At 39.9% G+C, this 24,547-nt stretch overlaps 1 protein-coding gene across 2 annotated transcripts in view; it reads right to left on the minus strand.

Moving 5' to 3' along the window:
- The window catches only part of LOC126359629 (calpain-A-like), a 198,969-nt gene that overhangs the window by 52,711 nt on the left and 121,711 nt on the right, over window positions 1-24,547 (minus strand). For both annotated transcript variants that reach the window (XM_050007646.1, XM_050007647.1), the window contains exons 10-11: window positions 22,492-22,709; window positions 17,067-17,109 (exon numbers count right to left, since the gene is read on the minus strand). In XM_050007646.1, coding sequence (XP_049863603.1) covers window positions 17,067-17,109; window positions 22,492-22,709 — 261 coding nt within the window. The remainder of the gene's footprint in view (window positions 1-17,066; window positions 17,110-22,491; window positions 22,710-24,547) is intronic.

The raw sequence follows: 24,547 nt of genomic DNA on the forward strand, positions 1-24,547 counted from the left end.
CTGATGGATTTGGAAGAAATGGTATTGAGCCTAGCTACAACGACCTTGTGATCACTAATCCCTGTATCAGTCATGATGCTCTCTATCAGCTCTGGATTGTTTGTGGCTAGGAGGTCAAGTGTGTTTTCGCAACCATTTACAATTCGGGTGGGTTCGTGGACTAACTGCTCGAAATAATTTTTGGAGAAAGCATTTAGGACAATCTCGGAAGACGTTTTCTGCCTACCACCGGTTTTGAACAGGTATTTTTGCCAACATACCGAGGGTAGGTTGAAGTCCCCACCAACTATAACCGTATGAGTGGGGTATTTATTTGTTATGAGACTCAAACTTTCTCTGAACTGTTCCGCAACTGTATCATCGGAGTCTGGGGGTCGGTAGAAGGAGCCAATTATTAACTTAATTCGGCTGTTAAGTATAACCTCCACCCATACCAATTCGCACGGAGTATCTACTTCGACTTCACTACAAGATAAACCACTACTGACAGACACAAACACTCCACCACCAATTCTGCCTAATCTATCTTTCCTGAACACCGTCTGAGACTTCGTAAAAATTTCTGCAGAACTTATTTCAGGCTTTAGCCAGCTTTCTGTACCTATAACGATATCAGCTTCTGTGCTTTCTATTAGTGCTTGAAGCTCAGGGACTTTTCCAGCGCAACTACAACAATTTACAACTATAATTCCGACTGTTCCTTGATCCAAGCACGTCCTGTAATTGCCAAGCACCCTTTGACATTGCAGCCCATCCCGCACTTTCCCGAGGCCTTCTACCCTAAAAAACCACCCAGTCCACGCCACACAGCCTCCGCTACCCGTGTAGCCGCCAGCTGAGTGTAGTGAACTCCTGACCTATTCAGCGGAACCCGAAACACCACCACCCTATGGCGCAAGTCAAGGAATCTGCAGCCAATACGGTCGCAAAACTGTCTGAGCCTCTGATTTAGACCCTCCACCCGGCTCTGCACCAAAGGTCCGCAGTCGGTTCTGTCAACGATGCTGCAGATGGTGAGTTCTGCCTTCATCTCGTAAGCAAGACCAGCAGCCTTCACCAAATCAGATTGCCGCTGGAATCCAGAGAGAATTTCCTCAGATCCAAAGTGACACACGTCATTAGTGCCGACATGTGCCACCAACTGCAGCTGGCTGCACCCTGTGCTCTTCAAGGCATCCGGAAGGACCCTTTCCACATCAGGAATTACTCCTCCCGGAATGCACACGGAGTGCACACTGGATTTCTTCCCCTCCTTAGCCGCCGTATCCCTAAGGGGTCCCATTACGCGCCAAACATTGGAGCTCCCAACTACCAGTAAGCCCACCCTCTGCGATTGCCCGGACCTTGAAGGCTGAGAATGATCCTCTGAAACAGGGCAGGCAGCTGCATCTGGCTCGGCCAGAGACAGTGCCTGAAACCGGTTTGTCAGACGCACCGGGGAGGCTTTCTGATCAGCCTCTGGGGACGCCTTTCGCTGCCTGCCACACCTTGGAACGACCTCCCAATCAACCACAGGCGAGGGCTCAGCCCCACTGCGGGCAGCAACCGGGGCAACCACAGCGGCAGACCGATCTGGGGACAGATGGGACGAGGTTGACATCCCCGTGATACCCAAGTCCGGCTCCCCACAGTGGTGTCCATTGGCAACAGCCTCAAGCTGCGCGACCGAAGTCAGCGCCGATTGCAGCTGTGAGCGAAGGGATGCCACGTCAGCCCTCATCCGAACACAGCAATCGCAGTCCCTGTCCATTCTAATCGATGTTGAACAACAGTTACTGAAACACGAGTCCGTGCCTAAATAACGCAAGCGAAACATGCAAAGAATGTATCAACTAACCTGTACAAATGCCTAACGACTGTGCTACAATCTGCTGAATTTACGATTACAGTAACTAAAACTCGAAATTGCACCTCCTATACGAAACTCACACGCAATTTAAATAAGAATCTACCAAGTAAACACTAAAGCGCGATGCTACAACTGTCAAATACTATAATACGCCCGAAATATATGAATTAAACAATGCAAGTACCCAAAAACACGCAAAGAACTTAATTGAACTATCTAACAAATAAGTAAGCTAGGGTTATACGACTTGCTGCTGCAGCTGCTTATCCAACGGCGGCAGGGCGCACCATTCGAGAGTGGAACGGTAGAGCGACAGTTATCATGTAGATGTAGATGAAAGCTTCATGATTGTCAAGTGGATCTTTTGTTTCCTTGAACCAACCATTGTCAAACTGCACCTCTGGACTGTAGCAGGGTTTTATATGGAAGGCATAGGCAATGTCTCTGCACTTTTGTCTTCTCGATGAAGTGTCATAATCCTCGACTCCATATGTAATGTTTGACAAATGATGAAGAGTACAATACAGCTCAAAATAGCATTTTAGTAACTTTCTGATAGACCTCCTTTCTGTACAGGCATAAAAATCCATACCAAGTCTCCCAGGATGTATCTCATGGGCCAGTATTTGGCATTATAGTGCGCTCAGTCTTTTTCCTGGGCATCTAGGGTCTACTGCAAGCCAGCTGGTGAAGTGTTTCATATAGTCATCCTGAATGGATGAGTGTCTTCCATTGGCGTTTCAGCCTTGTAACCATGGAGCAGAATGAATGGTGTGAAGCCTGCAGTGTCTTGCTTCACTGTGTTCTGTGCAAATATCATGACAGACAGTACAGAATCCCAATCTCTCTGGTCATCATGAACAAACAGCATATCTTCCACCATCTTATTTAAGTGTTCTGTAAGGCTAGCTACTCATCTGTGGGTAGTAGGTAGTTGTTATCCTGTAAGAGATGTTGGTCTGATGCTAGTCTCAACTGGAAAACTTTCCCACAATCAAGAGATTATCACACAGAGTGCACCATGATTCAAAATGACATTTTCTAAAAGGAACTTCACAATTTCTGGAGCATTGGCAGTTGACGGCTTTGGTGACAGCACACTGGGTGAGAAAGTCACTGAAATCATGGTCAATTCCCAAATGTCAGCTTTGGGAACTTTCCCAAGAGGTTGATTCCAATTTGGTGGAATAGCACTGTTGCAAGTGGAAAGGTATCAGATTCTCTGAAAGGAAATGGCACACACTTCCATTGATGGTATTATATAGTGGCTCACATAGTGCCTAACAGATAAGCAGAGACCTTGACAGTGATACCTGCATCTGATTTATTCTATAATCTTCACAAATCCCAGGTAGCCACATAGTACAGTATTGTGGAAACAATTCAGAATCACTGGTTGCAGACAGGCTGGGATGATGATCAATCATTCCCATCCTATCACACCATACTTCCTCTTCTACAATGTTTCATTTATTAATTGGAGTCCTCCTTTGGTTGATACGTCATTTTTGAAGACTTCTGTGGTTTTCAGCAATGCTGGATCTTCCATCTTTTCAGCACCAATGTCATCGATATTGCTGTATATCATCACAGGATCCCCTGAAAGGCAGTCAATGTCCTTGTAAATGTGTCCATTTTTATATATGGCTGTGACATCATTTGCATAAAGTCTCAGTGCCAATCTTACCAGTCAACCTGATGGATCTATAAGGCTAGTCAGCCAGTATAGAGAATAGTCATCCATCACAAGGGGGAATGGTTTGCAAAATAAATATGATCAGAACTTGTTTATGGACCAAACAACTGCAAGGCACTCTTTCTGAGCTGTGGAGTAGTTGTTTTTGGATTTGCACAGTATTCTGGAAGCATAAGCTATCATCTTTTAAGCACTTTCCTGAATCTGTACCGGAACCACACCTATCTCAAAACCATTAGCAGCCGTGTAAGGTTATGTCTCGGCATTCTCATCATATAGTGCTGCAACTGGACGAAATGTTATGTTAGCACCTCCTGTAGTTTAAAAACACTTCAAAACATTTGTAAGGTGACTTCAAATGCCTCCAGAAATGACAATGTCACCCAGAAAGCAAAGACATGTCACCCATTTGTTGACCACTTAAGGTTTTGAAGCAGATTGTCCATCATATGTTCGAAGGCACCTGGAATGTTACATAGTACAAACGGCATAACTTTGAACTCATAGAAGGCATCAGGGATTATGAAGGCAATCTTTTCCCCACACAGCCTTTTCTGCCTCAATTTGCCAGAACCCAACTGCATGTCTATAGTTGAAAATATTTTGCTCCTTTTAGACTGTGTATCATCAATGTGCTGTAATGGATAGATATCTTGTTCAGTTGACACAGAAATGCCATGTGCTGCACTTCTTCATGAGGACCACCAGACAGAACCAAGGACTCTCAGGCTGTTCAGTGATGTCACCTTGCAGCAACTTCTCCACTTCCTCCCAGATTATCCACCATTCAGCCGGTGAAATACTGTATGAGTGCTGGGTAGTTGGTGTATGATCCCCAGGTTAATACAGTCTTTTATCATCAGCCGCTTGGTCTGACTTTTCTTCTTACTGGATCTAAAAGCATCCAAAAACTACAAAAGTTATCTGTTACTCCCTGAGGTCGTTCCTCAGTCAGGTCAGAGCATGTTGGCAGTTCAATAGTAGTTTCCTCCTCTGTCTTGCCTAAAGTAGCTGCAGTGGCCTGAAGTAACTGTGGAGGATGATTCTTCATCAATGACACTAAGTTGCCCTTACTGGACTTGTTCAGCTGTCCCTATGCAAATTCCTTTAGGGATGAATTGTAGCTGCTTGTGAGAATTAGTGAACCTAAGTCCTCCTTGTCCACATATAATGCTTATGATCATCACTGGTGTGTAGAATTCTTTTGAGAGCCTGAGTTGCTTTTTGCAGCTCACAAAACCTTTACAGTTTAACTATGTATCTTAGCTGGTAACTGGAACTCCTCTTGTTGCGGATGGTGAGATAACAATGTCTTCAACAACAAACAGCTGTACAGAGCAATCTTTATTAGAAATAGCTTTATCAATCTGGAGCTCTGGTCTTTTACAGCTTATGTCTGCTTATGATACCTGCAAGAAGTCCCATGGGAGAGTAATGTCATGACTGCATTGAGTTGAAATGACAAATTCAAATGGCTGTGTTTTGTCATTGATAGCTACTCTTGCAGTACATGTTCCTGTCGGCTGGACATATTCCCAGTTAAGACCTTCAATATACACCGAAGAGCCAACAAAACTGGTACACCTGCTCAATATTGTGTAGTGTCCCCACGAGCATGCCAAAGAGCTGCAATGCAACATCATATGGACTCAAATAATGCCTGAAGTAGCGCTGGAGAAAACTGACATCATGAATCCTGCAAGACTGGTCATAAATCTGTAAGCGTAGGAGAGGGTGGAGATCTCTTCTGAGCAGCATGTTTGCAAGGCATCCCAGATATGCTCAATAATGTTCATGTCTAGGGGTGTTTGGTGGCCAGCGGGAGTGGTTAAACTCAGAAGAGTGTTACTGGAGCCACTCTGTAGCAATTCTGGATGTGTGGGGTGTTGCATTGTCCCGCTGGGATTGCCCAAGTCTGTCAGAATGCACAATGAACATGAACGGATGCAGGTGATCAGACAGGATGCTTATGTATGTGTCACCTGTCAGAGTCGCATGTAGATGTATCAGGGGTACCATATCACTCCAGTGCACATGCCCCACACCATTACTAAGTCTCCACCAGCTTGAAAAGTCCTCTGCTGATGCGCAGGGTCCATGGATTCATGAGGTTGTCTCCATACCTGTACACATCCATCCATCAGCTTGATACAATTTGAAACGACGGTCCTCCGACCAGGCAACATGTTTTCAGTTATCAACAGACCAATGTTGGTTTTGACAGACTCAGGTGAGGCATAAAGCTTTGTGTCATGCATTCATTAAGGGCACACGAGTGGGCCTTTGGCTCCAAAAGCCCATATCGATGATGTTTCATTGAATGGTTTGCACACAGACACCTGTTGATGGCCGACCACTGAAATCTGCAGTAATTTGCAGAGGGGTTGCACTTCTGTCATGTTGAATCATTCTCTTCAGTTGTTGCTGGTTCTATTCTTGCAGGATCTTTTAATGGCCACAGCAATGTCAGAGATTTGATGTTTTGCCAGATTGCTGATATTTATGGCACACTCATGAAATGGTCGTATGGGAAAATCCTCACTTCATCTCTACTTCAGAACTGCTGTCTCCCATCGTTGGTTTGCTGACTATAACAGCACATTCAGTCTCACTTAAGTCTTGATGATCTGCCACTGTAGCAGCAGGATCTGATTTAGCAACTGCACCAAACACTTGTTGTCTTATTAGGTGAATGAGTCTAAACTCCAAAATTTGTCCATGGTTATCTGTGTATGATCTGCACTCAAAATATAGCTAATTCACAACTATGGAACTTTAAACTTACATGAAACAAACTTTGCTCTATTTTCTGAAATTTTTCCAGAAGTTTACATGGTACATAATATGGGATACTGCTCTGTTTTGGTTTAAGCTCTTATCCAGATGTTCATTAATTCAATGAGACAGTTATTAACCTGTGATAAATGTTACAGTGAACTGAATAAACTCAGTTTTGTTAAATCTTTAAAATACTACCAGCAGTGAACATTTTTCATTGCAAATTCCTGCTTGCAGTTATTTTAACTTCCATTGTGAGATTTTATGCTTAAGGCAACAAGGGCATTTAGTTGGCCCTGGTCTTAAGATCACCCAACTTTTAGAAATCCAACAATAAATTCGGAGGCTCTATAACAGTGGGTTTCTAACTTTCAATAGATAATTCATGCAGATGCACACAGAGTCTCACAAGTTAAAAGTTTACAAAACAATCCTTTTGCGGGATCAACAAATTGGATTTCAACGTTTTCTGCCACACCACTGATCATGACATTGATAGATTTCCTGTCACCTTGGTAATTATTATCCATGGAGGATTTTCTTTGGTGATGGCCTTACCTCCATAGATGTTTGGCTCACTTAGTTTTCCTGTATTGGGTGGCTAGGCAAGTGGGGTGGTACTTCTATAGTGACAGGGTAAGGCTAATGCATGTCAGGGACTGAATTTGTCCAGAGTAATGCTGAGAGCTTTGGCCAACAGTTCGATGATAATCATCTACAGTTTACTGACATGAATAGGACTGTTGTGATGCATGACATCTTGCAGCATAATAGTCACTGAAAACTCATTTTCTTTCTCTGCAGTATCACACAATGTATCCACAGTGAAAAAGACTGGTATGGTGTCCTCCATTCTCCAAATTTATGTTCTTCTGTTGGGCGCTTTACTTGGTGAAGGAGTTGATTGTACCTAAGTTGGTTGGATGCTAGGTTACTATTTGATGGTGGTGGTGCAAGTCCAAGTTGGCCAAGTCCATTCTCAATGGCACATACAACTGGTGGCAGAGATTATGCCAAAGACAGATACAACTCTTCTTTAACATTCTCTATTATCACCTGATTTAAGGGGTTGATGTCCATGGCTGTTATCTCTTGTTTACTGGCTCCAAGAGTTCTGTCTTTCATAAAATGTGATATATCTTCTTGTATATTGTAACATGGCATGTGGGAGAAGCAAGATCATGATCTTCCACAACTGCCATGGGAGCCACATTTGGGAGTTGATCACATCTCTCTCTGTCTCTCTCTTTTATTATTATTATTATTATTATTATTATTATTATTATTATTATTATTATTATTATTGCATTTCTTTGATTCACTGTCACCACTTGATGCATTCTTCTGTCATTATGCCATCTCTTACCAGAAAAAACTGGTATGCCTCACATGACTCCTTTCTTCAAATGTGAGATTCTGTTAGTTTCTGTCACATACAAGATGGCACCGATAGGACAGTGCAGTGCTGCATCAGTCTCTGTAGAAAAGCAATTTTATAATAGCTCGTCGTGTAAAAAAATGTAAAAATCGTGTGATGAAGTGCATCCTGTGCGTGAAGTGCAACTTCTGGTTTCATGAGAGGTGTGTGAAAATAAACAATACTTGGTGGACATGTGGTGATTGTGTACACGACGAACGTGAAGATCTTCTCAAAGTGGTACACACAAAAATCACAAAAAACGAAATTATCAAGTTATTAAATAGTTGTATTTAAACCCTCAAGAAAGAAATAGCGTTTCTGAAACAAGAAAACAAAAAACTCTTAAGTGAAAAACGTTTTTGGTCTAATGAAAACAGTAAAACAGTGGCGGAAAATAGCCACAAAAACAGTTTTATTGATATTGTTAAACATGATTTTCAAACCAAAAAAGCATTATTTATGACAAAACAAATGTAATATTGAACTCTGAATATGTTGGAACTACAAATAAATTTACGTGGATGCCAGTAAAGTCCAAAAACAAAACATGAAGTCATCAAGAAAGTGAAAAACAAAAACAAAGCACTAGAAACAGTGTGCCAGTTACATTGATTAAGTTTTCAGGACCAGACTCAGCCAGCGAAACAATGAATAGTGTAAGCGAAAGTAAATATAATGAAACCTCCAATAAAGGCTGAAACAGAAAAATTCTAATGCCTGGAAAAAAAATCTCATATGCTGACTGCCACAGAAAATGCCTTTCTACTCCCCTACATGAAGCTTTACACAATGAATATTCTCTATTTGCAAAAGTTAAACCTGCAGCTAAATTAAGTGCTGTAGTCGATAATTTATCAGAAACAAACAATCTGAAAAAAGGCAATCACGCTGTTATCATTGTCAGCACCAATAATGTTTACAAAAACAAGAGCAAATTAGCACTCGCAGTTTACAGGAAGTTATTGCCAAAACCATACAACACAAATGTTACCCTAATAAACCTACCAGTGCAACATGACCTCTCTCGGTGGTTGTGTGTTAATACAGAAATTGAGTGTTATAATGTAGAACTGCAGAAACTATGTAAAAAACTAAATCATATGCACTTGTTAGACATAAGCAAACTGGAACGTGAAGCACATACCAAGCACAGACTTCACTTAAACAGAAATGGAAAGCTTTAGTTAGTGAGCCAAATAATGGAACTTCGTAAGCAGATGCATAATACAATGGACCCAAATATTTTAGATTATAATCAACAAGTTTTTTAGACTCAATTTCAAGCAACACGATATTATTGAACTAAACCCCTTGGATCAAAAGAACCTTGTTCACATGCCGAAGAAAGCGACTTGGAAGTGAGTAAATTGTCATTACAGTGCAGTGTTAAAGACTTGTGTAATAATTCAACTGATTCAGAATACCATGTCACAAAGTGTTTTAAAATATCAGTGTCCTTTAGGATAATGCATCTAAATGTGCAGTATCTTAGGAATAAACTCAATTTGCTGCAAGTATTTGTGGATGAGAATTCACCACACCTGTTGGTAATTACAGAACATGGACTGAAAGACAATGAAATAGAGTATTACAGATTAGATGGTTGTGTATTAGGAGATAGTTACTGCAGACTACAACAGAAAGGGGGTGGGGTGGCAATATTTGTAAATGAACATCTTCCATTTAAGAACATTGTTGAACAATACTGCAAAGAAGGAACAGCTGAAATGGCTGATGTTGTGGTCCACATAAATACTCATTGAAGCAGGTTAGCTAAACATAAAGTTATTGGTATGTACTGCCCACCAAATAGAGATGTTTTGTACTATCTTGATAGACTTAATGGGCAATTAGAAAAACAATAAAAAATATATAAAAACGAATACTGTTATAGAAAGAGAACCAGAGAGATAATGCAGAACAGTGGAGAAGAATGACTGTGGTGGTGAATGGAGAAGTAAGAGAGGAAGAAACTGTAGAGTTGATGTGAATCACATGCACTATGGTGGGCCTAATAGAAATATATTCATAATTGTTGGATCTTATTGCCAAGAATTCATTCTCTTTCATGAAAAACACTAGTTAGTTTTGCAATACTGACTGTACACTATGAAGGATGTTACTACCACCTTGAGGCAAAGTTACATATTACATTAAAATACAGTTATAGAAATCTATTGATTATAAGGTAAACCACAAAATAGTCCAAAATATACATATTTAATTTTTCATATACGGTACATTAAACATTGTCACTAACAATTAATTTCAGCATACTATTTGCAGCAAGAAATATTAAATGAACTGTTTTAAACTCGTTGTGTGCTTGGATTAGATACTGTGCACTCACTGAAACTCTTGGATATTCAAAAGTATGCCCACAATGGGTTCCATGAATGCTCTCAACAGACCACAAAAGTCAAAGAACAGCCATTTCATTTGAACTAATGGGGCAGCTTGAGGCTAATGGGGAGGCCTTTCTGTCATAGACTGTTATAAGTGATGAAATATAGGTGTACAAATTTGAGCTGAATACAAAAAGACAGTCACTGGAGTAGCACCACCTGCAATAACCGAAAAAGAAAAAAATCATGGCACATCCCTCTGCTGCCAAAGTCACAATGACAGTCTTTTGGGGTGATGGTGGTATCATTCTCATAGACATGCTGCAGAATAGGGCTACTGATTAAGTCAAAGATGTGTGTAAAGACTGTGAACAAACTCAAGAACCATTTCTGATGTATTTGGTCTAACAAGAATGAAAAAGAAATTGGCAAAAACATAACTATGAATGCCTACATAAGAATCTCAGAAAACAGGAACACATTGTCAAATTGGGTGGGGAATCATTGCCTCAATCATCCTGTAGTCCAGACCTGGCACCCTCAGATGTCCAACTGCTTTGACCACTTAAGGATTTTCTATGTGGGACACACTTTGAAGGTGATGAGAGTGTAATTCTGGAGTAAAAAGCACAGGACAAGAGGTTTTACCAACAGGAAATACATACTCTAACACAATGCTGGCATAATGCCATGTAACGGTGATGCAGAATATGTAGAATAATTGTACACGTAAAAGAAGTGTTGACTGATATTGTCACCAAATCCTAATTCTTAAAAATAAATGTGTTCTTAGAAAAAACAATGGTGGGGTGTTACTTATTGACAATGAAAGTTCTATTAACAGTGCATACACTTTACTAAATGCAAAGCACAGAGATAACTAGTCAACATGAAACATGATGTATTTTATGTTACACACCATCTGTTACACACATCTGACAAACACTAGAGTAGTGGAGGGGTTGCATGAAATTTAAAAGAAATCTGAAAAGGGTCAGAGGCAATCAGATGTGGGTAATATGTAAGTGTGATTTTAGATGCATGAATGTTAAATAAGATAATGAAATTTGTGCCTTTTTGTCAGTAGGCTGTATTCAGGCCTATGGGCCACTAAAGAACACAAATGATGCTTCATTTGGTGCCTCTCCTGCCCTGGTCCCTCAGACATTAGATGCCTTTTCTTGAGATTTTACTAATTTTACTCATATAACCTTAAAATAATCCCCCTTCACAGCATTCATGCTTTTCATTGGTGGACCTGGGTTCAATTACTGGTAACAGCAACACTTAAACAATGGATTTTGATGAAAGTACTTTCACTAAGCTGTGAGTTACATGAGATTTATTGTATGACTATTAGCATTACAATATAAAAATAGTATTATGTATACCAGGTGGATGACAATTAATAATGAAAACTGAGAAGTGTGAAATTATACAAGGTTTGTTCAAAAAATTCGGGAACTTTGTCCACAAAACTTTTCTACACTTACCTTTTGCTCATTGTGAAATATCTCCTTTGAAATACTCTCCTCCACAATTGAAGCACCATTCCCAGTGCTATTTCAACTTCTGGAAGCAGTCTTGGTATGCCTCTAGCTGGATTGCACGCAGCATGATTCGCAAATTTTCTTTTATCTGGTCTATCATTGTGAATATTTATCCTTTCAATGTAGTTTTCAGTTTGGAAGTAAAAAAAGTCCACAGGGGCCAGGCCTGGAGAGTATGGAGGACAAGGCAGTACAGTGATTTCATTTTTTGTGTAAAAGTATGCGCCAACAGGGATAAATGTGAAGGTGCATTATAATGACGCAAGGGCCATGAATTGTCTCACCATATTTCAGGCTGTTTCCTTCTAAGATTTTCTCGCAGGTGTCTTAACATATCCCAGTGGTGCCATCAATTAACAGTTTGTCCCTGTGGCATGAAGTCATCATGAACTAATCCTTCAAAGTCAAAGGAAACTATCAGCATGGCTTTCACATTTGAGCTGACTTGACAAGCTTTTCTTGGTTTTGTGGTCTTGGAGAACCTTTCCCAATCCATTGTAAAGATTGAACTTCAGTCTCAACATCATAACTGTAGACCCACATCTCATCCACAGTGATGATTCTCTTAAGGAACATCTCGTTCTCACTTGCACAATCCAAAAGCTCTTCAGAGATTGTGAGGTGATGGTCTTTCTGGTCTTGACTCACAAGCCTTGGGATGAACTTGGCAGCAACATGATTCATTCCAAGATGCTGTGTCAGGATTTCATTACATGATCCAACTGAAATTTTATGTTCTACTGAAGTCTTTCAGACAGTCAGTCTTTGATTTCGTTGATGTTCCTGACATGAGCATGATCAGTAAATGACGAAGGACATCCTGAATGAGGGTCATCTTTAACTTCCATCTGGCCATTTTTAAACCAGGTGAACCATTTGTAACACCAAGTACAGCTTAAGCACACATCATCATAGGCTTCCTGTATCATTTGGTGTGCCTCCGTAAAGGTTTTCTTGAGTTTCATGCAAAATTTAATGCAGGCACAGTGCTGCTCCTTTAACTCTGCCATCTCAAAATTCATAAACCGTGTGAAAATGTTCAACTCAATATATCACTGAACAACAACAATGAAACTTCTAGCAGTTACACATTAAACACCGGAAATGTGCAGAGATGCCAACCTCATTTTGCTCCAACACACCATTAGCATTAATTTATGGATGTTGCGGAATTTTTTGAACAGACCTTGTACAGTAGCAGAGACAAAAATCTCCCAGTAAGTGTGGGTATGCAAACATCTTAACAAATACAATATCTTCAATATAAGCCACTTTGGTTTGCAAAACAGAATCTCAACTGAAAAGAACATTTTTTCATTTGTTAATGAAGCTCTAGGACCCTTAAACAATAAATTGTCTGCGGTTGGAATATTTTGAAACCTCTCCAAGGCCTTCAACTGTGTGAACCATCAGATTTTTAGAAAACACAGAACTTAATGGTTTAACAAGAAAAACAGGGATGTGGCTAAAATTGTATCTGAATGACAGATAGCAAAAGGTAGTCCTGAACACTGTAGAAGAGACACCAGCCTCATCAGACTAGGGCACCATGACATGCAGTGTATCACAAGGTTCTATACTAGGTCGTTTGTTATTCCTTATATTTATAAATGACCTGCCAGTGTATACACATTTGAAGATACACTTTCATATAGTTGTAGGTGACACAAAATATTTTGATTGAGAAGCTAAGTAATAGCACCATAGGAGGGGTGGTGACCACAAGTTGGAGAAGACTTGGACCAGTTCACTGCAAATCATCTGAAATTTCATGTCAACAAGAAACAACTTTAACAGTCTCACTGAGCTCATGAAATGAAGGAAGAAATAAAAATGAAATGTAATGATTACGAACTAATGAGAGTGCAGTCTTTCAAACTCTCCAAACTACACACTGACAACAGGCTAAACTGGTCTGTACATTCTCTTGATAAAAGACTGAGCTCAACAGCTTCACTACAGCCTCAATTTGTGATAAGGATTCAGCAAAATCTGCACACTCGAGCTATTTTACACACAATCACCTTTCGGATAATATTCTGGGGCAACCAAATGCTTGCAAAAAAATATTCACTATAAAAAAAATCAAGTGATAAAAATTATATGTGTAGCCCACCCAAGACGTTAATGCAGAAACTTATTGAAACAGCTGAAATCTAAAACATTTTTGTGACTCAGCATCTCCGCTATATGGTTAGTAGCAGCTATCCTTTTCGTTATATTGTTACATTGGTGCTCTTATGTTATTTGATACCAAGAATTTAAGATTGTACAAAATAAATGAACTTTATTACTACCATAATACTGGTTAGTTATAATTAAACTGATGGTGGAATGCAGGGTCTATACTTAACAAGACACTGAAACATCATTGGTATGTTCATTAATCACTGTGCTCATGGAGTATGCCGAGAATAATAATAGTTCCACTCTCTGCCACCAGATAAATATACAATGCTGTTAACAGTCAGAATGTGAAAAGTTTCCTGTTTTGACTTCATTATGTTGTTTATCACTTGGTGATGCATGCTGACTGAAATTTTCTTTATGAAAACTGCTGTAAGCAGTCAGAATGTGGTGTGGGTGCAGGAAAAGAGGTGGAATTATCAACACAGGATAATGGTGGTTTTTGCATGTTTGTTAGGATATGGTCACAAGTAACAATGTTTATTCAATATGGTCTTCAAGTCAGCAACATGGTGCACCTGTAATGCATCATGGTTGACAGTTGCTCACAGCATATCGGGTGTAATCTGAGTGTTATGTTGTTATATGCTATCCTTCTAATCAGGAAGAGTCTGGGTAATTTCCTGACAGATATGATCTTTCAGATATTCCCACAACCAAAAGTCGCATGGATTTTGATTAAGGGATCTGGAAGGCCACACATCTTGGAATTGCCGAGGGATGATGGGGTTATTACTGAAGGTTTCATGAAACAAATCTTTTGCCTAGCAAGTGGCATGTGGTGTCACCCTATCTTGCATGAAAATAGTGGTGTGACACAGTTGCATGCTTGCAAAGTTGGAATTACGTGTTGCAAAAGGAGATCCTTGTAACAAGCAGATGTCACTGTGCACGTAACAGGACTGCAAGGTGTCATCTCCTTAAAGAACAATGGAACAAGAGTAAAGGAGCTTGTGAAACCATACCACACAGTCAATAAGCTGAGTGCAATGGATGTTTCTGCACAACACAGGGTGGAGTAGAACCCCATATGTGACAGTTCTGTGCGGTCACAACAATGTGCAGAGTAAATGTGCCTCAACTATCCAACGAATACTCCCCAGCCACATGCCCATCTCCATGGATGCCTAAAAACAAATGGCAAAGTCACAGCATTGTAACCTACCTTGGGGCTTCATTTGGTGACATTCTGAATCTTGTAGGGATACCAATGAAAAATACGTTGCAAAATCTTTCAAATTATTGACCAGGGGAGAGACAATTCCCATGACACAGCTCGAGTACTGGCTGCAGAATTTGAGGTGTGTGCTGCATGGTTAGCTATAGCCATAGCAACTTCATCACCAGCTGCCAATGCAATTGGCCACTTCCCTCTTTCTGCTACAGCAACTAATTCACCTGTGTCTTCAAATTTGTTGATCATACTCTTTAGCCCATTTATTAACAAGGTGTTTCTTCACAGCAACATTCCTGCAATGCAGTGCTGCTTTTGCCACTGCTGCCTTTCTGATAGATTAGATTAATACTTGTTCCATAGATCATGAATACGACACTTCGTAATGATGTGGAATGTGTCAGGTTAATGAAAGATGTCTGTACAAGATATTACATTACACAAAATTTTACATGACACTAATGTTTAAGTTAGTTTTTTTTCCCTCCCTTAATTTATATCTAAAAATTCAGCCAATGAGTAGAAGGAGTTATCATCTAGAAATTCTTTTAATTTATTTTTAAATGTTGGTTGACTATCTGTCAGGCTTTTGATGCTGTTTGGTAGGTGACCAAAGACTTTTGTGGCAGCATAATTTACCCGCTTCTGTGCCAAAGTCAGATTTAACCCTGCATAGTGAAGATCATCCTTTCTCCTGGTGTTATAGCTATGCACACTGCTATTACTTTTGAACTGGGCTGGATTATTAACAACAAATTTCATAAGTGAATATATATACTGTGAGGTTACTGTGAGGATCCCTAGATCCTTAAATAGATGTCTGCAAGATGACCATGGGTGGGCTCCAGCAATTATTCTGATTACACGTTTTTGAGCAATGAATACTTTTCTACTCAACGATGAATTACCCCAGAATATGATACCATACGAAAGCAGTGAATGAAAGTAGGCATAGTAAGCTAATTTACTGAGATTCTTATCACCAAAATTTGCAATTACCCTAATAGCATATGTAGCTGAACTCAGACGTTTCAGCAAACCATCAATGTGTTGCTTCCAGTTTAACCTCTCATCAATGGACACACCTAAAAATTTTGAAAATTCTACCTTAGCTACAGACTTCTGTTCAAATTCTATATTTATTACTGGCGTTGTGCCATTTACTGTACGGAACTGCATATACTGTGTTTTATCAAAATTTAAAGAGAGTTCGTTTGCTGAGAACCATTTAATAATTTTGTGAAAAACATCATTTACAATTACATCACTTAGTTCTTGGTTTTTGGATGTTATTACTATACTTGTATCATCAGCAAAAAGAACTAACTTTGCATCCTCATAAAACAACTATACCACCAGTGTGTGGTCTTTCTTCTCAATCCATTGTGTTTTGTGTGGAAAACTTCAACTTTCTTAACCATTTACGATTACAGTCACTCACAAAAGAAATCAACACATGTTACCAAGTGATAAAGATTACACCAACAACAAGACAGGAAAGATTTCACATTCAGACTATTAATAATGCCAGATTAATGAACATAACTATGGTGTTTCAGCATCCTGCAATGTATACGCTTTACACTGCAGCACTTGGAACACAATCAGTTTCTGTCAGTTTAATTCTAACCATACAGTATTAAAAATAAATAGATTTGCACAAAAGATAAAAAGTCCCAGTTTAGTATAGAATGGAGTTCACTGCTCTGCCACTAAAGTGTATAATACTCTTCCATCCAATATCAAATCCACTATTGTCGACCTGAACGTGTTTACAAAATATCTAAAACAGTACCTTCTTGAACACGTTTGTGTTCTAATATGAATTTTGTAATAATGTGTAATCATTTAGTGTATTGTAAAATGTCTGATATGAACACCTATTTATCTCATTTATAACGGAAACTATTTTATGAACAATGGACAGCATGTACAGATTATAGTAAACTGCAATTTATTGTCTCATGGATCTATGGAATAAAAAGTAAATAAATAAATAGACATTTTCATATGAGATTTGAATATAAATAAATGACTAAAAAATGATAATGAGTATTTGGTTCTTACATCTTCAGGAACCTCATTCGTATCCACCTCTTCATCATGTTCTCTGAAACAGAATAATTGTTTATGTCATTTTCATTAATTCTGTTACATTTCATTTTTTGCAAAATATTGATAATGCTACATGTTAATACCATTAAACTGGACATAATGGAATTAAAATGCTGGGTGACCAACAAAAATGTGGCAAATCAATTATTTGTGAATTATTGCCAGTAATTCAGTGTGATTTTCAGATAAATTAACAGCAAAGTACACATACCTTAATTTAGTTTTTTTTAGAGATAGATGTTGCTTCATTTGCACAAGCACCCTGAGATGTGAGCTGTAGATAATTACATCATGTAGTGCTGTGTGCAAATAATGTAATGTCCAGATAGATGGGATTTTTTTGGAAGAAAAAATGAGAAGGGGGAAGAGAATTGTGTGTAATTCAGAGGACAATCTATAATCAGGAAGTGAAACTCCACTATCACCAATATTTTAAAATCCCGCAGTCTAAACACTGACTCCTTTAACTGAGCTGATGTTGTTAACTGCCTCTTGGTTTGGCTTTCATAAAGGATCCTCCACAAAGAATGCAAAACATGACCTCACAAATGAAGTCTTAACAGAGCTGTAGGTATGTTCCATCATTTTTTCAAAAACTTTAAAAGTGTGGATCACAAAATTCTACTTGGCAAACTGATGTGCTATGACATTAATGCAACCCTTCTTGCATGAATGGAATTTTACTTGCATAACAGAAAGCAGACACATGCTGTGTATATCAGAAAGGGGGAATATAGCATGTGAATTGGGACAAGGTTCACTATTGGGCTTACTGCTGTTTCTAACCTACATAAAGAGTCTTCCACTGATTTTAAAGGGCAGTTCAAAAACTGTACGTCAGCTGATGTCAGAGTCATACTACTGCAAAACCCAAACTTAGGGCCTTAGCAGACACAGCTCAGTTGATAGCTGAAGAAGCCTATAAGTGGTTTGCAGTTAAATGTCTGATTTTAATCACATAAGGCCTCATGTTATGCAATTTCAAATCAGAAATAATGAAAAACTTATCAGAAGAAGAAATAAATACACTCCTGGAAATGGAAAAAAGAACACATTGACACCGGTGTGTCAGACCCACCATACTTGCTCCGGACACTGCGAGAGGGCTGTACAAGCAATGATCACACGCACGGCACAGCAGACACACCAGGAACCGCGGTGTTGGCCGTCGAATGGCGCTAGCTGAGCAGCATTTGTGCACTGCCGCCGTCAGTGTCAGCCAGTTTGCCGTGGCATACGGAGCTCCATCACAGTCTTTAAAACTGGTTGCATGCCGCGACAGCGTGGACGTGAACCGTATGTGCAGTTGACGGACTTTGAGCGAGGGCGTATAGTGGGCATGCGGGAGGCCGGGTGGACGTACCGCCGAATTGCTCAACACAGGGGGCGTGAGGTCTCCACAGTACATCGATGTTGTCGCCAGTGGTCGGCGGAAGGTGCACGTGCCCGTCGACCTGGGACCGGACCGCAGCGACGCACGGATGCACGCCAAGACCGTAGGATCCTACGCAGTGCCGTAGGGGACCGCACCGCCACTTCCCAGCAAATTAGGGACACTGTTGCTCCTGGGGTATCGGCGAGGACCATTCGTAACCGTCTCCATGAAGCTGGGCTACGGTCCCGCACACCGTTAGGCCATCTTCCGCTCACGCCCCAACATCGTGCAGCCCGCCTCCAGTGGTGTTGCGACAGGCGTGAATGGAGGGACGAATGGAGACGTGTCGTCTTCAGCGATGAGAGTCGCTTCTGCCTTGGTGCCAATGATGGTCGTATGTGTGTTTGGCGCCGTGCAGGTGAGCGCCACAATCAGGACTGCATACGACCGAGGCACACAGGGCCAACACCCGGCATCATGGTGTGGGGAGTGATCTCCTACACTGGCCGTACACCTCTGGTGATCGTCTAGGGGACACTGAATAGTGCACTGTACATCCAAACCATCATCGAACCCATCGTTCTACCATTCCTAGACCGGCAAGGGAACTTGCTGTTCCAACAGGACAATGCACGTCCGCATGTATCCCGTGCCACCCAACGTGCTCTAGAAGGTGTAAGTCAACTACCCTGGCCAGCAAGATCTCCGGATGTGTCCCCCATTGAGCATGTTTGGGACTGGATGAAGCGTCGTCTCACGCAGTCTGTACGTCCAGCACGAACGCTGGTCCAACTGAGGCGCCAGGTGGAAATGGCATGGCAAGCCGTTCCACAGGACTACATCCAGCATCTCTACGATCGTCTCCATGGGAGAATAGCAGCCTGCATTGCTGCGAAAGGTGGATATACACTGTACTAGTGCCGACATTGTGCATGCTCTGTTGCCTGTGTCTATGTGCCTGTGGTTCTGTCAGTGTGATCATGTGATGTATCTGACCCCAGGAATGTGTCAATAAAGTTTCCCCTTCCTGGGACAATGAATTCACGGTGTTCTTATTTCAATTTCCAGGAGTGTATTAATGGTGGTACACTAAAGAAAATACTCTGTGTCAAATTCCTTGAGGTCCAGATGCATTACATGTTAAATTTGAGTCAACACACAGATAAACTAATCAAGAAACTCTGTTTAGCATGCTATGTCCTTAGAAGCATCTCTCATTGCACTGATTTCGTTGCACAAGAGTACTGGCTTACTTGGCATATTTTCATTTCCTGTTGTCCAATGGAATTGAGGCAATGAATTTAAAGCAAATAAAGCTTTTATTTGGATGATGTGAGCTGTAAAATTACTGTGTAAAACAAATAAATATCTACATCTATACTCTGCAAACCAGTGTGAAGTGCATGGCAGAGGGAACATCCCATTATACCAGTTGATAGGGGTTCTTCCCATTCTATTCACAAATGGAGCACAGAAACAATTAATAGCCTCTGTGCATGCTGTAATTAATTTAATATTGTCCTCACAATCCCTATGGGAGTGATACTTAGGGGGTTGTACTATATTCCTTGAGTCATCATTTAAAACTGAGCCCTGAAACTTTGTAAGGAGCTTTCCTCAGGATAGTTTTTGACCATAATATGATGTGTCCTCTCTATGAAAAATCCTCAATTCAGTCACAAAATTTGCTTGATATCCCATATGATTATACTTCTGATAATAAACATAGCTGTGGCATTGAGTCAAATGCTTTTTCGAAATCAAGAAATATTCTTTTCAGAAATTGAGAAATACTGCATCTACCTAACCATTTTGATCTAAAGCTTTCAATAAGACTTGTGAGAAAAGTGTGAGATCGGTCTCACATAATAGATTTTTTCAGAATCCATACTGGGTAGCATGGAGAAGTTCATTTTGTTCAAGCCATTTCATTATGTTTGAGCTTAGAATATGTTCTAAGATTATATAACAAATTAATTTCAAGGATGTCAGACAACAGTGTTGTGGATCGCTTCCTAATGGGTCTGAACTGTGCTTTCTTGCAAATGTTGGGCACAATTTTTTATTCAAAGGCTCTATGATAGATTATAAGTAGAAAAGGGGCTTAATCAGCAATAAATTCAGTGTGGAATCTGACAGGGACTCCATCAAGCCCTGGAGCTTTGTTTAATTTTCCCGATTGCAGCTGTTTCTCAGCACCACTGACTCTAACACTGACTTCACTCATCTTTTCAGTGATATGAGTGTTATGTTAGGGCAGTTTATCCGGGATTTCCTTTGTGAAGGAACATTTGAAAAATGGAGTTAAGCATTTCAGCTTTTTCTCTGCTACCGTCAATTTCAGTTCCTATAACATCTGCAAGTGACTGGACGATAACTTATTTGCACTAACAGCTTTTACATATAACCAGAATTTATTTGGGTTTTGTGGAAGACTATTTGACAATATTCTGCAATGTCAGTCTTCAAAACCTTCAAGTACTGTTCTCTTGGCAGCGAAATGTGTTTCATTCAGCATTATTTATAGGCCTAGGCTTTGTTTTACACAGTTGTCTGTTTCATTAGAACTTTCTTTACAGTGGCTGTATATCATTGAGTGTCCTTCCATTATGAACTGTTCTACTGCATACATATCTGTCCAGTGCATGGTCAGGTATTCTTTTAAACTTAAGCCACAATTCCTCTAAATGGTCCCATCCTGTGCTAATGATTTCAAGTTGCTCACTGAGATATGACTCTACTGCTTGGTTAGTGAACATGTATATCTTTCTACTTGTTTTAGTTGTCCCTTGTACTTTGGTAATCATTGCCACCACAGACACTTCACTGTCAATGATACCAGTTTCGACGAGGATATCCTCAAAGATGTCAGGGCTATACATTGCCATTAGTGTGTGTGTGCGAGTGTACACCTGTCCTTTTTTCCCCCTAAGGGAAGTCTTTCCGCTCCCGGGATTGGAATGACTCCTTACCCTCTCCCTTAAAACCCACATCCTTTCATCTTTCCCTCTCCTTCCCTCTTTCCTGAAGAAGCAATCGTCGGTTGCGAAAGCTAGAAATTCTGTGTGTGTTTTATTTATTGTGGCTATCTACCGGTGGTTTCCCGCTTGGTAAGTCTTGGAATCTTTGTTTTTAATATATTTTCCCATGTGGAAGTTTCTTTCTATTTTATTTATATATATATACATATAAATTTGTATATAACTGAATAAAGGTAGTCCTGTTGTCCACAAATTTAAAATCCTCGTGCCCCTAAAAATACTCAGAATTACATAAGTACCTGTCATGTTATTAATATTATACTATGTAATAAAATGGTTAAAACTGTAATGAATGACAGGGAGTACCTGGAAGCAACCATGAACAGGTTTAGATGTGACGTCTGAATCTGTCAAAATAAGTAGTTATTTAGGCTAAGTATTTCATAAGAAGCTATTGAAAATTAAATTAAGTCTATTTTTTTGTGTGTGGTGATTAAAATCTGTTGTTAACCTGCTAAGAATATTCACTATGACACATCTTTTCACGATCAGGATACAAGCAGAGTTATATGATACTGAATGGTGCGCCATTACCACAATATGATGACATAAACTTGAAAGACATATAACCTCTTTCAATAGAGGTATTTCATAGACATCTTGTAACTGTTTCCACTCAAGATCCACAAGCATGAAAATATTCCCATATGGCACAATAGTAGTTAAATGTGTCAATAAAAAAATTGGTCCATATGTGTTCTCTGTTTCACTTGTAATGTATGACTGTAATTTTTCCTTCTTTTTTACACTCTGAGGTCTGATTCTATAAGTATATTGTCTCACCAATTTAGCATATCTATAATGTGTTTGACACATAGTAGTTACATAATTGAAGTTAATGAAGGTGAGTGCTACAAACTGTAGTCAAGAAGGTAACAAGTACATGCATAAAAATTGAAAATATTTGTTAACTGCCACTGTGATCTACTATATTTTATTCATTAACTTCTTCTGCACTTACTGCATGTTAATTTTGTTTTCTGAAAATACTCTGATGATAAATTCTCCTTCCTCATTTGGTTCAAATGTTGATGGTACTATGCAATAAACACCAGGTGGTAATTTCAAGCGTAAAGTAACTTCCCGTAGATTGATGAATTGTGGTGTCATTGCTGCTGATTTATTTCTTTTGAAAAAAGCTATGTCCAGAGGTTTTGGTAAACTATCTGGATTCGGAAGCTGTAACAGAAAAAGTGACTTCATTAAGTTAAGACTATTATATCAAAAATTTCATTGAAGCAAAGTGGACAGCATTTCTGATATGAACTTCAGATGTTCTCAACTACTAATGCTGATGTTATTTACCCAATCAAATCAATATTTTTTTCCATAATACTCTTCAAATTTTCTAGATATTTGTTAATAATAAAACTGAAGTTAATTGTATCAAAGGGAAAATCAGCCAAGAAAACTAATAAACCTAACTAACCTAAGGACATCACATACATCCATGCCTGAGGCAGGATTCTAACCTGCGACCATAGTGGTTGCGCGGTTCCAGACTGTTTTTCTCACTGTCTCTCAACCATCAGAAAATTCACTGCAAGAATACAGTAAATTTCATTATTGTTTGTTTTTCCAACACCGCAGTCTTGATTTTTCCCTGGCATCACTGCAAAAGTGCTAATAATATAAATTATATTGCTCAGCTATGTAGTTTACAGTTTCTTAGCTAAAACAGCTTGGAAACAGTCGTATACCATAGATGAATCATCTAAATTGACAGTTTTGCATCTAAAATCATCTGTTTTGTGTCTGTTAGCAGATATGTCAGACATCTGCTCAGGCTCTCTTCAGAATCATAGGAAGAAGCAATGTTGACATTGAAATCTGGATCTGCATTTACTGATTCAGTGTTTGCTGGTTCACTTCTAGTTTGAATATTTGTAGTGCGGATCCATCAAGAGGCTCATTGGCATTATTATCTGTCCAACAACAATCAGTTGGAATGGACATGATGAAGTCGTCATTGTCACTTTGTGTTACAAGACTCAGCAGCTCATCTTCTGTAAATGGATGGGAATGTCATGTAATTTTATTCAGCGATGTGGAAAGCACGGCACACAAACTAGGTAATGCTATGATACCAATGATGTCTAAAGAGAATTCAGCAATGTTGCACATCAGAGGGTGCTCCTTACTGATGTTGAGTGGCACATGATACTTCATATCAATGTTTCCTGCCAGAGAGTGTTTCATACCATGATGTATGGTGAAAGATGCTCTGTACCTATTGTTCATTAATGTTGCATGGCAGGGAGTGCTTCATACCAGTTTTGCGACATGGCATTGTGTGCTTCATACTGATCTTTGCATGATAGAGAGTTCATCTTACCAATGTGACATCACAAAGGGTGTTTCATTCCAATATTTTGTGACAAAGGATGGTTCATACCTTGTTGCATGGCACAGGGTACTCCATACAGATTGTAATGGCACAGGCCAAAGGCAGAGCTGGCTGAATATAAACTCCCTGCCCAGTTGAGGATATCATCAGCATGGCAGGGCTTTGCTACAGTCACCATCATGAATCAGTCTCCACCACAGAGATGACAACATGCTACTGACACAGTTATCATCGTAGGGACCATAACGTGAACCAGTGACAGCCTCGCCTGCAGGCTGCCTTCACTCTGCCACAGTCTCCATGCGACCACCCACCAGATAACCTAGTACCAACTCGTGCTCAAGGGCTCAATGCAAGGTCTTCCCAGCTATATCCCACTGGGGTCCAAAGCTACCTGATGCAATGCTGCAGCCAACAGTTACAGGTTTGTCCCCATGGGCAACACCACCATCTGTTGTAACTATGGGACACCGGTCTACAACACAAGAAGTCTTCACTTAGCTGCATTGGCCACCACTACTACTTCAGCATCCAGTGTGCTGGCATTCATTGAATCAGCACTCTGCCTCCTGGCTACACCAGGAAAGTTTTCTGGCTGTAGATACATAATGATACCCATGCAAAGCTGGGTGTGTCACCGGTTACTATACCGAAGGGATATTATGAACTG

This window comes from Schistocerca gregaria, chromosome 1, assembly GCF_023897955.1.
Source record: "Schistocerca gregaria isolate iqSchGreg1 chromosome 1, iqSchGreg1.2, whole genome shotgun sequence".
NCBI classification, from domain to species: domain Eukaryota; kingdom Metazoa; phylum Arthropoda; class Insecta; order Orthoptera; family Acrididae; genus Schistocerca; species Schistocerca gregaria.